The sequence below is a fragment of the Eretmochelys imbricata genome, chromosome 9 (assembly GCF_965152235.1).
Source record: "Eretmochelys imbricata isolate rEreImb1 chromosome 9, rEreImb1.hap1, whole genome shotgun sequence".
NCBI lineage: Eukaryota > Metazoa > Chordata > Testudines > Cheloniidae > Eretmochelys > Eretmochelys imbricata.
Genome location: NC_135580.1, coordinates 99,834,863 through 99,850,466, shown reverse-complemented (window position 1 = coordinate 99,850,466; position 15,604 = coordinate 99,834,863). Strand labels below are relative to the sequence as shown.

Sequence of the window (15,604 nt, the reverse complement as noted above, 5' to 3'; positions counted from 1 at the left end):
CGATCGCCATGAGTTTTCAAAGATAATGGCCAATGGCTCTGCAATCACATCCGCCAACTCCTTTAGCACTCTCGGATGCAGCGCATCCAGCCCCATGGACTTGTGCTCGTCCAGCTTTTCTAAATAGTCCCGAACCACTTCTTTCTCCACAGAGGGCTGGTCACCTCCTCCCCATGCTGTACTACCCAGTGTAGCAGTCTGGGAGCTGACCTTGTTCATGAAGACAGAGGCAAAAAAAGCATTGAGTACATTAGCTTTTTCCACATCCACTGTCACTAGGTTGCCTCCCTCATTCAGTAAGGGGCCCACACTTCCCTTGACTTTCTTCTTGTTGCCAGCATACCTGAAGAAACCCTTCTTGTTACTCTTAACATCTCTTGCTAGCTGCAACTCCAGGTGTGATTTGGCCTTCCTGATTTCACTCCTGCATGCCCGAGCAATATTTTTATACTCTTCCCTGGTCATTTGTCCAATCTTCCACTTCTTGTAAGCTTCTTTTTTGTGTTTAAGATCAGCAAGGATTTCACTGTGAAGCCAAGCTGGTCGCCTGCCATATTTACTATTCTTTCGACACATCGGGATGGTTTGTCCCTGTAACCTCAATAAGGATTCTTTAAAATACAGCCAGCGCTCCTGGACTCCTTTCCCCCTCATGTTATTCTACCAGGGGATCCTAACCATCAGTTCCCTGAGATTGTCAAAGTCTGCTTTTCTGAAGTCCAGGGTCCGTATTCTGCTGCTCTCCTTTCTTCCTTGTGTCAGGATCCTGAACTCGACCATCCCATGGTCACTGCCTCCCAGTTTCCCATCCACTTTTGCTTCCCCTACTATTTCTTCCCAGTTTGTGAGCAGCAGGTCAAGAAGAGTTCTGCCTCTAGATGGTTCCTCCAGCACTTGCACTAGGAAATTGTCCCCTACACTTTCCAAAAACTTCCTGGATTGTCTGTCTGTGCACCGCTGTATTGCTCTCCCAGCATATATCAGGGTGATTGACGTCTCCCATGAGAACCAGGGCCTGCAATCTAGTAACTTCCAAGAGTTGCCGGAAGAAAGCCTCATCCACCTCATCTCCCTGGTCCGGTGGTCTATAGCAGACTTCCACCACGACATCACCCTTGTTGCTCACACTTCTAAACTTAATCCAGAGACTCTCAGGTTTTTCTGCAGTTTCATACCGGAGCTGTGAGCAGTCATACTGCTCTCTTACATACAATGCAACTCCCCCACCTTTTCTGGCCTGCCTGTCCTTCCTGAACAGTTTATATCCATCCATGATGAACTTACCTAATCATAGTCAGAACATCTTGGCTCCTTCTAAACCTGAGACCATTGCCCATCACGCTGACCCCTACTGACTCATTGTTTTTATACTCCCCCATAATCGGTCTGTCTGTATCCATCCATGTATCTCTTGTCTTAGATGATAAGCTCTTTGGGGCAGGGACTCTCTCTTCTTTCTGGATTTGTACAGTGCCTAGCACAATGGAATGCTGGTTCATGACTAGGGCTCTTGGTGCTACAATAAATAACATAAAATAATAATAATGATGATAATAATTAATAAATAAATACACCAGCAGTTGCTGCACACTAAAGCTGACTCTGTTTTTAAAGCTAGAGCGTCCATGAGCTATCAGGTGCCCAGTCTCAACACCTAGACAAAACTGTTTTTTAAAAGTGGGAAATGTCTCGCTAAAAACCAAAGACTTGGTGTTTGTGTTTGTTAATTTTTTTTATTATGCTTCATTTCCTGATCTTTCAAGAGAGACTTTTCTCGGGGGACTGTTAAACTGGAAAGAACTTTAAAATATTTAAATAAATCCATTTACTGTCCATGTGGTTCCATTACTCTTGTCTCCATTGCTACTTTTGCAAAGATATTTGATTTCAAACAAGAATTTGTTTTTGCATCTATCTGTCTATCAATCTACCTACCTACCAATCTATCCTGGCATTCTCTCTGTGGTCTTAGAATTGTGGCCAACACTGTGCCTCCCAAGAGATAACTAAAGAGCTAACTTCCCGTCCTCCATCCATTTGGGGCCATTGTAGATTTTTCCCCACTTTCATCCTTCCCTCTCTCCTCCTTCCTACTAGTCTGCCTTTGGTATCTAGAATTCCTCTTGAAGCAACGAGGCACACCCAGCCTGCTCGCCTGTTGCTGCTGCCTCCTTTGTTGGGTGCAGCTGCCTCCCACCCCACACAGCTGGCCAGTGCACAGGGGGAGTAAGCTGTTGACACTTCTTTCCTGTCCCCTTTGGGGCACTGGACATCCCAGGGAAGTAGTGAGGGAACAGCCCCTTCAACTGTACCGGAAACTTATGCTTGCCACGAAAGAAAGAGGGAAGACATCTTGTACCCCGAACCCTGCTGTGCAGTCTTATGGTCCCGGCAGCTCTATCCCTTTCATAACAGCCTTTGAAAGTCAGACACTGTTATTTCACCACAGCCTCAGACAGGGGAGAAGTGGTCATGTGAAAGAGAGAACTTAATCTGAGAAAAAAGATCAGGAGGACTTGTGGCACCTTAGAGAGTAACAAATTTATCTGAGCATAAGCTTTCGTGGGCTACAGCCCACTTCATCAGATGCACAGAATGGAACATATAGTAAGAAGATAGATACATAAAGGGAACATGAAAAGGTGGAGTAAGAGGCTAATTAATTAAGATGAGCTATTATCAGCAGGAGAAAGGGTAACAGTAACAGCCAGGAATAGAATACAAACATCCTTTTTGCTCAGTGCCACCCAAGAGAGAACCTGTGTGTTGCTTTTTGGATGAGATGTTGCCCATGGGGTGAATCTGTAAACAAAGTCATACATATCCGTTTGTTTTTTTGGCTCCAATCTGCAAATCTGAATGAGAAACAATAATGCCCAGTGGCTATTTCTTTCATCCCCAGGAAGTTTATACAGGCCTGTGGACTTGCTCTGGAACTCAACGAGCAGCTCATTAAGGAAGACCAAGTAGAATACCATGAAGGACTAAAATCAAACTTCAGAGACATGGTGAAAGAGCTTTCCGACATCATCCATGAACAGGCATGTATTTAAAGAGACTCCAAAAACTATGCTGAAATATTATCTCTAGCCTGGCAGCCCAGTGTAGTGAAATCACATTCTGAGGGCAACTTAGTGATAAGAAGGTAAGAGAGGTATCCTCTGACTCGAAAAATTCTACAGAATCATTTCAGTGGAGGACTCACTCCCACCTTCTCCTGCCCCATAGTGGCCAGCTCCAGGTCCTCTAGTTGGTGGGAATTTTGATAATACAATGTCTTCAGAAATGGGTCAAGCTGGGTATCGTTTGCAGCCCTTATTCAAGCCCTTTCTTCCACACACACAGTGGTACCAAACATGGCAAACCAGGAACAATTATATAGCTACCTATCGGAGAAAATGTTGAAAAATCAATGTTTTTTTAATGATACTCTAACACAGGGATGCACTGCTTACATTAAAAAGGACATTGATCTCTGGCAACCCTAGGGAAGTTATCCTTGACATGTACGACTGAAAATATTTATTCATCAAAGTCATCTCCATCTAAGGCATCACTGCTAAACCCATTGTCATGCTGATCCTCGTCCATATCACACTTGCACTTCTTGTACAAGGAAGGCTGCTGGCTAAACATTTGCATGGTGGTGAGCACCTGGTCTTTGTGCACAAACATTTGATTAGTTGAAGGATTGATTGGGGAGCGCATGGTATTTCAAACATGACTAGTGTGATCAGTCCATCCTCCAATACCCCTTCATGCCTGATAGGGGATGGTAGTTTTGGATATGTTTGATCATCCCAGAGCCATTCCATTGCTTGATAATTTACCTCTAGATGGCACCCCTTCTAGGTGGCAGTTTTGCTCCGTCTGCCTTCCTCTTGGAAAATGTCTACCAATGTAACTAGGCAAGTGTCGTAATGTTGGTCTTCAAACGGCAAACTCATCATGTAAACACCTCCAGCGTACTTATGACCTCATCAGTGATTGTCTCAGCTGTTCCAAGCACCTCCAGAGCCAGGAGAGAGTCTTTGGAGGCTGAAACAAAAGCCTTCCAGTAACATAATTTGGTCTTCCCAGCCAACCTCCAGTAGTGTCACATTCTGAAAGGACGTGGAGACCTGGCAGAGTGGCAGCTTTTAATGGTCCGAGTGATAGGAACAGGTCTCTGAGGGATACACTGCGATTCTGCTCCTCAGCAGCAGGCACAAAAACAGAATCTTCTGAAAGTCTTGGGTAGCATCTCTGTGACATACCACGGTGCAGTCCAGATCAGTGAAGGGCTGTCTCACCATTGTCCTGTAAGCTTAGGTGCCTTACAGTGTCTTGGTGCTGTAGCTCCCACTTGGGCTGCTCACAAACAGCCTTCCAGCATGCCACCCACGCCCTGTGTGTCTGTGCATAACTGCAAACTTCCAGCCTCACTTGGGTTACTTCTGCAGGGTGACCCCAACATATTCCCAATCGCAGATTTCCCCCCTAAAATATATGTCCTGTGCCGCTCAGCCCTCTCCTGGACAGTTCAAATATATTAAGTCCATTATTCCTTTAAGGGAATAATATACGCTAGCTTGTTATCTTAAATAGTTACCCAGACACTTTAAGATAAACACACTGGATTAGGTAAAACAAGTTTAACTATAAAGAGAGAGATTTTAAGTGAGTACAAGGAATGAGGCATAAAAGTCAAAATGATTACTAGAAAAATAAAGATAACACTTTCTAATGCCTATCTTAACAAATTATATTAGATTCAAAGCAAAATTTCTCACCACATGCTTCCAAGAGTGTTACTGACCAAACTCTTCCATTCAGGGCCCCTTCCCCAGAGTCCAGCAGCTGTTTCTTTCACCTTCTCAGGTGCAAAATTGTGAAATAGACAGGGGGAGAGAGAGGAACAGGTCTCTTGGGGTGTTTGCTCCTCCTTTTTATAATTTCAATTCTCCCCCTTGGAAAACATTTCCAGCTGAGAACCAGGAGATGGAGGTCTGATGGAGGAAGGACACCTCCAGCTATTTTTTTGCTAAGATGCAGATCTCTTTGTCCATGTCCCCTTTTCTTGCCAAATAACGTCCACTTGATAAGTTATGTCCCATCAGCTTTATTGACATCTGGCTGGGCCATCAGCTTGCCCTTTGTTTTAGAGAAACTGGCTTAGCCCCTCCTCAGACTTATCTGGGAAACACACTTCAGTCATGATGTCAGCGTATGTTCATAACTTTACACACAATGTTGCTACTTGCATTTTACCATGATATTACTGATTGAGTTTTCAGATGGTACCTCTCAAGGCATACTTTGTACAGAGAGTATTACAGTAGGGTGCGAGTATGGGGTGCATTCTGTCACAATTGCACAGAGCGCGCTACAACATCTGAGTCTTGTGCAAAAATTTGGAGTTCAGATGCACCTCTCTTTGTGGCACTGATGGCACGCAAGATAATTCTCGCGTCAGCCTCTTCGTGGGAGCAACACAGAAACTTCACTGAACATGCATGGCAGCAGCTTCATAATGCCATGTCTCACATGTGGAAACTGTGCATAATGAATGCCTTTGGGCTAACCACAGAAGAAGCAGGTGTTCTTCTCTAAACACAGACCTTGGGACTTAGTATAAGGCAAGTCTTGCCCACAGCTGGCACATGTCCCATCTGTTTTCCTGTTGCTTGATGTACTTTCTCTCCAACCTTTCCATATTCAGTTTGTGTGCATTTCTTATAGCATGTAAGGTGCCACAAACGTTATGTGTTACCAGATCTTCAGTGGTGGTATCCTCCAAAGATTCGGCTACTAGTTGGTACTCTGTCTTCCCATTGATACCTAAAAATGATGAAGACCAAAGTTTAAAAACAAGGATTTTCTAATAAATTACTTTGGGATTGTATGTAATGTATGTTATATGCATTGTTGTATAACTATATGCATGCTATTTGAAGATGGATTCTGACGTCTTAATCAGTGCTTCATTACAACTCTTTTGGCAAAATAAGCAAAGCTGATAATACCACTGAACTGCTTCTTGTTTGCCAATGATGGCAAATCAGCTTGATGCATTCCTTCCATTTACAGTAATCTGTAACATTAAAAAAATGATTCAGGTGTCCTGTTCTGAGCATTAACTGATAACCCAGTACTGTCAGTCGAGGGCCACAGTATAACTTTGTGAGGGCTGCATGTTTCCAATACCTGTGGTAAAGTATAATTACAAAAACATTGATTTTTTTAAAATCATTTTGTCAAATATACAGCTCCATAATTAGTTGAGTTTTGGCATGTTTGGTACCATTGTTTTGGTGGCAGAAAGGGGACTGATACCCAACTCGACCCATTTCTGATGACACTGTATTACCAAAATTCCCACCAACCAGAGGACTTCAAGCTGGAAGCGGCGGGTGGGCAGAGCCACATTAACCAGTAGGCTGATAAGGCTATAGCCTGAGGCCCTTCTATCTTTAAGCCTTACTGGTCAGGCAGGGGGCACAGCCGGGGCTGGGTGTGGGGGAGTGAGCTTGCAAAAGAAAGGCAAAGCAGCCCTCTGTGGCTTGGAAGGAGCTCAGCCACACTGCAAGGGATCCAGTTAACACTGGTGACCGGACACTAAAAATCCAGTTACCACGGAAACCTGTGCCAACCATGGGTGTAGTTTGAGCAGGCATTGTCCCCCCACTATGCCCCCCACCCCCGATTTCTCCAGAGCTCTGCTTAGCTGTCAAGGAGGGAGGAGGCTCCCTCTGTCCCTCTCCTGGGCTGAGGCTGGCAGGCAGCTCCAGGATGCTGCCTCCTGAGTCCTAGTGCCCATCACCGTCATCTTCTATGTGTGCTGGGTCCCGTTTCTGGACAACTGGTGAGCACCTGTGGGGGGACGGGGGGAAGGGGCAATACCAGAGCGGTAGGTGGGAAGCTTGCACAGAACCTGCACACACTCTATCTAACTCCAGCCAGGACGATTGCCCCTCCCGTGAATAAGGAACGAATTCCCACACATTTGTAGGAAAAACAAAACAAGACATCCCATTCTGGATTCCAGTCCTTGAACTTTTACAGACCCTTCCATGGAGGGGTGTCAGGTGTATGATGTGCTGTGTTCAATACTGTAGTGAACTGTACTAAAAATCAAAGACATCCAATGTTTTTCTTTGGTGTATTTTTCTGTACTGGGATGCACAGGCCACCAAGTTCTTCCCTTATGCTCAGCCTAGTTCCACAGGCCAACGCATCTTTGTACTTTTAAGGGGTTGCAAAAGCACTGGAGGAAGCTCAACACACAATGTTGTAGGTTTCTCCCTCCCCGCTCCCTCAAGGATTTTAAATCCACTTCTTAGCAGGCTATGATAGAAAGACTGGCTGAATAGGCTAAAGGCAGGTTCTGTCCATTTGCTGGTTCTCTAGCCATTCAATCCATCATAAAAGTACCTCACATTTGATTTCTTTTGAGTTTAATTCCAAAAACTTAAAGCTAAATAAACCTGACGTTAGTCCTTATTTTTCTGCCCCAACTCAAACGAACTTCTTTCCCGACTGGAAAATGTTGGGTAAGCATGGGATGTGTGAGATTTGAGATGGGAATGAGAACACAGGCCAAGTCCTGCTGACAGTTATTGACTTCAGGGAGAACAGATTTTTGCACAAGAATAGCTTTTGGTTCCTCTGCTTTTTCACACGTGGTATAAGCAGAATCTCATTCACTTTCATCCCCTAAACTCTGAGTACTTAAGGGAAAAAAATAAGCAAGGTTTGCTTGATTTACACATGCACATGAAACAGGACACTCTCCCTTCATTCTAAACCAGCCTTAAACACCAGACCTGCTGTAACAAGGGTCTCACTACAGCAGCCTTGATTGGACTGTTCTTTTGAAAGATCCTTAATGGTTCTTCTAAAGTGCTGATTTTCAGTGAAGTCTTTTTGTTCAGGGGGGCAGAGAACACAACAGGGAATAGGTCTGTTTTGTCAACTCCTAGTCATTCAAAAGCTGAAAGCCTTTAGATTAAGTTTGTTTAATGTTTGTACAGTGATTTTGAAGAGCTACAGTACAGAAATGCTAAATATTGTGACTGGGCAACCATCTAAAGATCTGTGTCACTTCTAGCTGTTACCTTTTTCTTACAGAAAGCTTAAAACAAACAAATGCAAACCATAGGGGGCTGGTGGACACAGAACTCATGCTTTAAAAAACTCATGTCAGAGCTGCTGATCACATATTCTAGAATAGATAATACTTAGCCCTGCCATGAGTGCAGGGGACCGGACTAGATGACCTCTCGAGGTCCCTTCCAGTCCTGTGAGTCTATTCTATGATTCTAATTGTGGAAGAGCTGGTGACAGAATGGCCTGATGTAGTGAATTACTGGAGATTAACTACACAAACTGGGTTGCAGTATACTGTGCTTTAGGGTGCAGCCTTCGCAGATGCAAATAACTAGGATCCTAGCCATGTATAGGCTGGCAGTTTTTGCAAGAGTACAGTAATAAGTCTTGGCTTGCTGCAAACTTGATTAGTTACATCTTGCCTATATAAATTCCTTCCCTCTTTTTCTAATGTTTTCTGCTTCTTGGCCTAAACAGCAGTGTATGTGTTAGACAGCATGTAAAACCCAGGAGGAAATGAAGTGGGTATGTGGGTGTTATGCCATTAGATATACATGCACTGTAATCACACTTTGGGACTCTTCTGGGTGAAAGGTGTTGTACAGATGTAATCTATGATCAGTAATAGCATAGTGTTAACAGATGCAGAAGAATAACTTGTACCCATCCATTAACATGGTATGAAATCAAAGGCCAGTTGGCTCTTTGAAGTGATCTCTCTACCTCTGGGATCATATCTTTAATTTATAAAAGAAAGTTAATATAACAAAGCTACAGTACCAGGTGTCTAAAATGAATAGTTGTGTTTGTGTTTGTAACTTCTGATTGAACAAGATGTTCTCAGAATTTCCTAGTCACGTTATGCACAATAATTTCATCTCCTACAGGTTAGAGTACTATATACAGTATAATTTTAACTGAACATGTGAAATCAAAATTATTTTACATTAAAATAGCCTGGGAGGAGGGTCTGCACACAATATATAATGATTTTTGTTTGATTAAACAGTTCCCTTCATTTCTGTTATAACTGTACCACTTTAAATTCATATACATCATCAGGTCTCTTTAAAAATATTTCATCAGGTTCAGTGGTGACACAAACAGTTGTGTAAATTGATAGGAAAATGTATGTAAGTGGCAAAGTATAACTTGCATCAATTTGGCATTTGCAAACGGAGTGCAATTTACAATAGTTTGGTGTCTGTGGAAGCCAACTAGAACCTTGACATAACTGGATGTTGGTTCAGGTCAGTGGGAGTTTCCCTCTCTTGTGCTGGGTCTGAATTTGGCCCTGGGAGTGTTGGGGAGGAGGAAAGTACTAAGGGGTGGGGAGTGTCTGCTTTACCTTACATCTTCTAGTTAGTTGCTTTTTCTGCTACCTGCCCCCTGCCGTGCATTCTCCACATATTATAACCTGTTTATTTCACTGCTGAATTTTGCCCAGAAACTTTCACAGAGTTGCACCTGCTTACTCCAGTCTTTTTTCAAGTAAACATGACCAAGCTATTTAATTTACATGCAGCTGCCAGAATTTGAGGGTTTTTTAATTCTGCAATATTCAAATTGAAAACAAATCAGCCAGTACCACACCTTGGCATCACAGCAGGTAGAGGGCTCTTAGAACAGAGATGCATTGTTAATATACTCCCTATTATCTGAACACATTTAAAAATGCACCATCTTGTTCTCTTTGATGAATGGGGCAACATATTAATGTATTATCTGCTGTTTTTAGGTTAAGTGCTAGCTAAGAATATTAGTTTTCATTAATGAAGATTCTACATTTTGCATTGTATAGAATGAATAACCCAAGATTTCTTATATACAAAACTGATCTTCATGTTCATCTTACTTATTACATGTAGATAATGGTTGGCTTTCAATCTTTTGTGCATTTAATAGCAACAAAACGTCTACCAGTTTTACCATAATGAAACTCTTCTGCAGAGTTCCTCAGTTAAACACAGAGGAGGAAATTGGGTTAGTTTTGAGGCCCAATTTAAAAAAAAAAATTTGTTGCTATACTTTTTTTAAAAATCAGTCAACAAACAAATATTGTCCCCTATTTTGACATGGAAGGGAGAAGGGCAACCCAATAGATGCCCCCCTGAGGCCCACTTTCAGGTCATTTACAATAGTGAAGGGAAGGGAAGCTGCGAGAGAGAGAGATAGGGGAAGAGAAGGGTAGAAGCAAAAGTAGATGGAGAACTGCAATTAGAGGACACAGGGAGCCACAGAGAGAAGCACAGTGCTGGATGGCCCAAAATGGGCCAGATTCTGAGCTCAGTTCCATCAGTGGAAATCCTTTGGCTTACCAGTGCCCCCACAGAATGTACACTAACCCCCCAGTTACCTACCCCAGTAGGAACTCTTTGAAATCAAGGTACAGCAGATAGGTACTATGTTGTAGTTCCCACTGTGCCCTGACTTTTTTTGGCAATAAATGCAAGATTGGTGACACAAACATTTATGAATTGGTGTTGATTTTGCCAAATTTGGCAGGGGGGAGGTTTTATATTTTTGGTTTGAAACACACTTTTCATTGCTCACAATCTAAACAAAACATTTCATGCAGAGTCACACAAAACATTTTATTCAACTCTAAACAAATTTTTACTTTTGAATTCTCCAAAAATTTTCATTTTTAATCTAACCCAAAACAATTTTTTGACTTTTTTCAAAATTGCCAGTAAACTGAAAAATCCATTATTAACCCAGCTCTACAGCCGTGCTCTCTAAGAGAGTACCAAAACCAGTTTCATCATGTCTATGCCTGCAACTATGCTATATTCACCACTCTGCACTGACATCCATTGTCATCAAAGGGTCAATTTGCTTCTGCAGGGAAGGCTCAGAACTCCCACCTATTTCAATGGGATCTGAGCACCTAGAATCTTTCTACCACCAGGTTGTACAAGCAAGTGGGTTCCTATCTGTATTTGTATTTAGCGCTCATCCTGACAGTTGCATCACAGAATTTAGGTTTATTTTCTAAACTAGAGAAGTCTGCAAAGCTACTGAAATCAGACTAAGAAATATCAGTTTCTGGAGCTGTGTGTCCATTTCATTTTGTACATTTTTAAATGCTGCAGTAAAATGAAGTTTGGTTTTCTAGGTCATGTGTATAGGTCATCAAATCATACTATACAATACTGATTTTGGTTGAACAACATCTTTCACAAGCAGCTTTCTGTTCTTTGGTAATAAATTCCTGATTGCCGCTAAAATAACATTTGTTCTGAACTATTGTTAAAATATACAGGTATAGCAGTAAGGAATTCTTAGACTCTTGCCTGTCTTTAAGCTCAACAGTCTCTTCTCCTGAAATCTACCTAATAATATATATGCATCATGCTGTAGTTACTGAATAACCATTCTTTCTCATTTCTTTGTTATGCTGCCTTTGCAACCCAGCTTTGAAGACAAAATTGCGGTAATACTATGCCACTTTTGCTTTGTGTATCTTTTAAAATAATGATATCATGAGTGAATAATGAGTTGAAGCTTGACTTAATTACTACCTTGGTTTTGTTTTAGATGTACCAAGAAGATACTATGCATTCTCCCTGGATGCACGACTCCTTACATGTTTTTTGCGCAATCAGCGGAACATCTGGTGACGGAGGTTATGGCTCGCTTAGATCTACTGCCGAAATATAAAGAGATTTAGAAGTAGAAGTGACACTTTACAGATATTTCTCAGGAATACTTGGAGCTGTGCAAAGTTTGTTTAAAATTCAAATGAGTGACTAGTATACATTCAGTATTTCCCCCCCCCCCCCCCCCAAATTAACATGCTTTCAAACAGTGTTCTTGCTTATTTTGCTGAGCAACATTGAAAGTGCCCGGACAATTGCACCACTGTGCTTGTTTTGTACTTTTTTTAGTTAAATGTATACAGTACACTGAAAGGCATTTATCAAAGTATGTACTGAATTGCTTAATTATGAGTTGAAATTGTAATGGTAGTCTGTAAAGTTGTAATATGGAATATAATAAAGTGTAAAACTGCTTTGTAAGTAGAAAGTGGAGTACAGCATATAGAAATTACCCCTCTGCAATATTTGCTGCTATATTCCCAGTCTCTTGTGGGCATGGGGTATGCAGGTTGGTGTGGAAGTCAACCTGCCCTCAGAGCACTTGTGAGCAGGAGCGGTGGTGCAAAACGTTTTCACTGCCCCATCCCGCAGCAGTCAAGCCTCCAATATATTTTTAAAAGACTGAATGGTACGGTGGTACAGCACTTCCTCCTAGAAGCTAGTACCTAGGGCAACAGCCCTGCTCGGCCATCCCTAGAAGCGTCCCTGCTCCCGAGAGATCCTGTCTTGCTAGAAAGTGATTTAGGCTGTATATGCTACTTATGCACCAAGAGGCATTACTATACAATAGCTATATTTACTTAGTTTGAATCCTGCATATATCACATTTAACACCTAATGCAGACACCACATAGTCCACAAATAGATGGTCTGTCAGGTGAATCAGGAATCCTTGTTGAGCCTCTGGGAGACTTACCTCAGCTGGCTTTTTGCCTCTCATACACTGTCTGCTTGAGGAACCATCATTATGACTAAGCAAGATCTCTGATAATACAAGCCTTTGTTTATCTAACTCTTCCTCTTTATCATTCATGGGATAGAAGCTGAATAAACCTTGAGAGATCCTGTGTGATGCAGTTATTACATTTTATGTATAAGATAAATAAATAATTAGAGATTTTAAAGTGGGTCTGGGAGTCTAAAGTGCTTTAGCACCTTTCAGAAAATTCTAATGTCGTGCAAGGTCTATTTTAAAGAAAGAAGGGTTTTTCACTGGAAATTTCTCAGACTGAAATAACTTTTATTAACTAGACTTTTTACATCTTGTGACAAACCTCAGTGTTCATTCCCCTATGCAGGATGGATCTCCTAGAGTTGTATCTCTCAAAACAATTTTTCAGATAAATGTTGCTTTTTCTGGCAGATGGTTGAGGGACATTTAAGTACAAAGGGATTTAGTCTTTAGTGAATTTCACATGCCCTCATATAGCATCTGTGTCTCTTTCATATCAATGGGACTTATTCATAGGTAGGAAGAGGAAAATGGATCCTCAAACTACTCAATAATTCCTTCATGCATTATCTTTCGTCCAACAACAAATGTAATGTCTTTATTTTCAAATCACTCCTACTGTTAATACAATTCCATGCATCCTAGTGTCTGTAGAGCTTTAAATTTTGACATTAATAAAAGCAGGTGCATAATAAAATGTATACAAATATATACAAGAGACTCCAGCTAGGTTTTGACATGGGAAAGGTGTCTGAGCGCATTCAACCCTATGAAATGCTAAACCTCTAATCTCTATAATAAAAGTGGTCTATAATAAAACTAGCAAATAGTCCACACGCTATGTATGGTAGCTGTCCTTTATGGGGAGCTATGTCCTAGCCTTCCCATAACTGTCCCAGGTGGCTGATTAGTAAATAAAGGTTACCTAAATTCAGTTAGAAGGGAATACTCCAAGGGGCGACAGGAAGCTCCTGTGGGGAGGAGAAACTGAACCTAGAGGGTGAGCTCTCTGGGGAACCCACCAAAATGTTGAATCTATAAGAGGTGCTCCTAGAGAGGGGAGCCTCCTATATGGAGGACTGCAATCAGCCAGCATCCAAGGGGAGCTGCTCTCAGCCAGGAGTCTCCTTGGCAGTGACCAGAAGCCTGGCCTGGAAAGGATCACCTGCTGTCCCTGGAAAAGAGTCACTGTGGATGGACCTCTGACTTCAGAGAAGGATCTTACTTCAGTGAGGTAAGAGGCCTAACACCAAGTGCAGAGACTGGAACCAAGAGACCCCCCCAGAGGGAAGTGCCTGGGTAGAGAGAGCACTGGGCTCAGGTGTGGGATGAGTAGAGCAGGAATGACCTAGTCTCCCGGCTGAGATGTTGAAGTGAAAGTTTTGTTCATGTCCTCTGTTGCATTTTCTGTTAACAAATGAGATCCTCCACAAGGAGGTTCTCTTTAGCACCTGATGGTCTGTTTGGCCTTGTTGATACCCTGGGCGAGGGGAAAATCAACTAAGGGCTCATCTGCAACCCCATGTCTGCCTGCAAGGGGACACGGCAGGTAGCCTGGAATGATGACAGTGGAAAATGGCAAAAATTAATAGAGTGTCCTGGGAAGGAGATTGAGAGTTCCATTACTTTTAGTAGTAAGCAAAATATAGATACTCCTGTTTCGCAAACAGATCATGTTTCTGCTTGTACGTGCTTGTGTTCCAGCCAGGATCCAAATTTAGTTTCACAGAAAGAGGAAGAGAGATTAGTACATTTAGTTATAGTCATTACTATCTTGGTCATCAGCTTTCTTTGAGGAATGTTTAAAGACAGATAGTGGGCGTATTCCAAATTATGCTTTGAAAAGATAAATATGTTTATCAGTGACTGCAATAAATGGCCTTATCTGTCCATTAATAGCAACCAGCAGTACTGAAAACATGTTCTGGTACACAGGGACAGAAAGCAATGTAGCAAAAAAGTTTCCAAGCTATAGGCACTGATGCTATCTCAAATGCCATAGCCATACTAATAGTTATTGCTGATGCTGTTCCTGGTGATGACAATGTGATTGTTCCTGGTCGCTTTATACTCCCTAGTGTTCCCAGCTGACATTCTGGAGAGAGTTTTCAACAATATATATTATGCCACCAACATACACATGTTCAGGAACAAACAGGTAATATGCAAACACTCAACTGTTTGCAGGCAAACTAAATATTTTGTGCCCACCTCCATATTTTGCAGACACAACATGCACTTAGGGTCAGAATGAGCAGGGCATGGAATGCTGTCAATGGGCATTGAGGGCACTCAGCTTCTCACAATATCAGGAGCCGTTTTGTGTTGTGAACGAGAAAAATAAGGAAAAAAGATGTAGAAAAGGTATCTGTCAGCACTTTTCTTTGAGAGTATAACTATCACAGAATCATAGTATATCAGGGTTGGAAGGGACCTCAGGAGGTCTAGTCCAACCCCCTGCTCAAAGCAGGACCAACCCCAGCTAAATCATTCCCAACCAGGGCTTTGTCAAGCCTGACCTTAAAAACTTCTAAGGAAGGAGATTCCACCACCTCCCTAGGTAACGCATTCCAGTGTTTCACCACTCTCCTAGTGAAAAAGTTTTTCCTAATATCCAACCTAAACCTCCCCCACTGCAACTTGAGACCATTACTCCTTGTTCTGTCATCCGCTACCACTGAGAACAGTCTAGAGCCATCCTCTTTGGAACCCCCTTTCACATGGTTGAAAGCAGCTATCAAATTCCCCATCATTCTTCTCTTCCGCAGACTAAACAGTCCCAGTTCCCCCAGCCTCTCCTCATAACTCATGTGTTCCAGTAAAGTCTGCTGCAGTTTCCACGGTATGCATCTGATGAAGTGAGCTGTAGCTCACGAAAGCTCATGCTCAAATAAATTGGTTAGTCTCTAAGGTGCCACAAGGACTCCTTTTCTTTTTGCTAATCATTTTTGTTGCCCTCCGC

General features: G+C 42.2%; 1 protein-coding gene across 4 annotated transcripts in view; it reads left to right on the top strand.

Moving 5' to 3' along the window:
* Nucleotides 1-12,117, top strand: part of DOCK11 (dedicator of cytokinesis 11) — a 130,168-nt gene extending 118,051 nt beyond the window's left edge. For all 4 annotated transcript variants that reach the window (XM_077825958.1, XM_077825955.1, XM_077825957.1 and 1 more), the window contains 2 exons: nt 2,903-3,041; nt 11,629-12,117. In XM_077825958.1, coding sequence (XP_077682084.1) covers nt 2,903-3,041; nt 11,629-11,751 — 262 coding nt within the window. In that variant the 3' untranslated portion in view covers nt 11,752-12,117. The remainder of the gene's footprint in view (nt 1-2,902; nt 3,042-11,628) is intronic.
* The last annotated feature ends 3,487 nt before the right edge of the window (nt 12,118-15,604 follow it).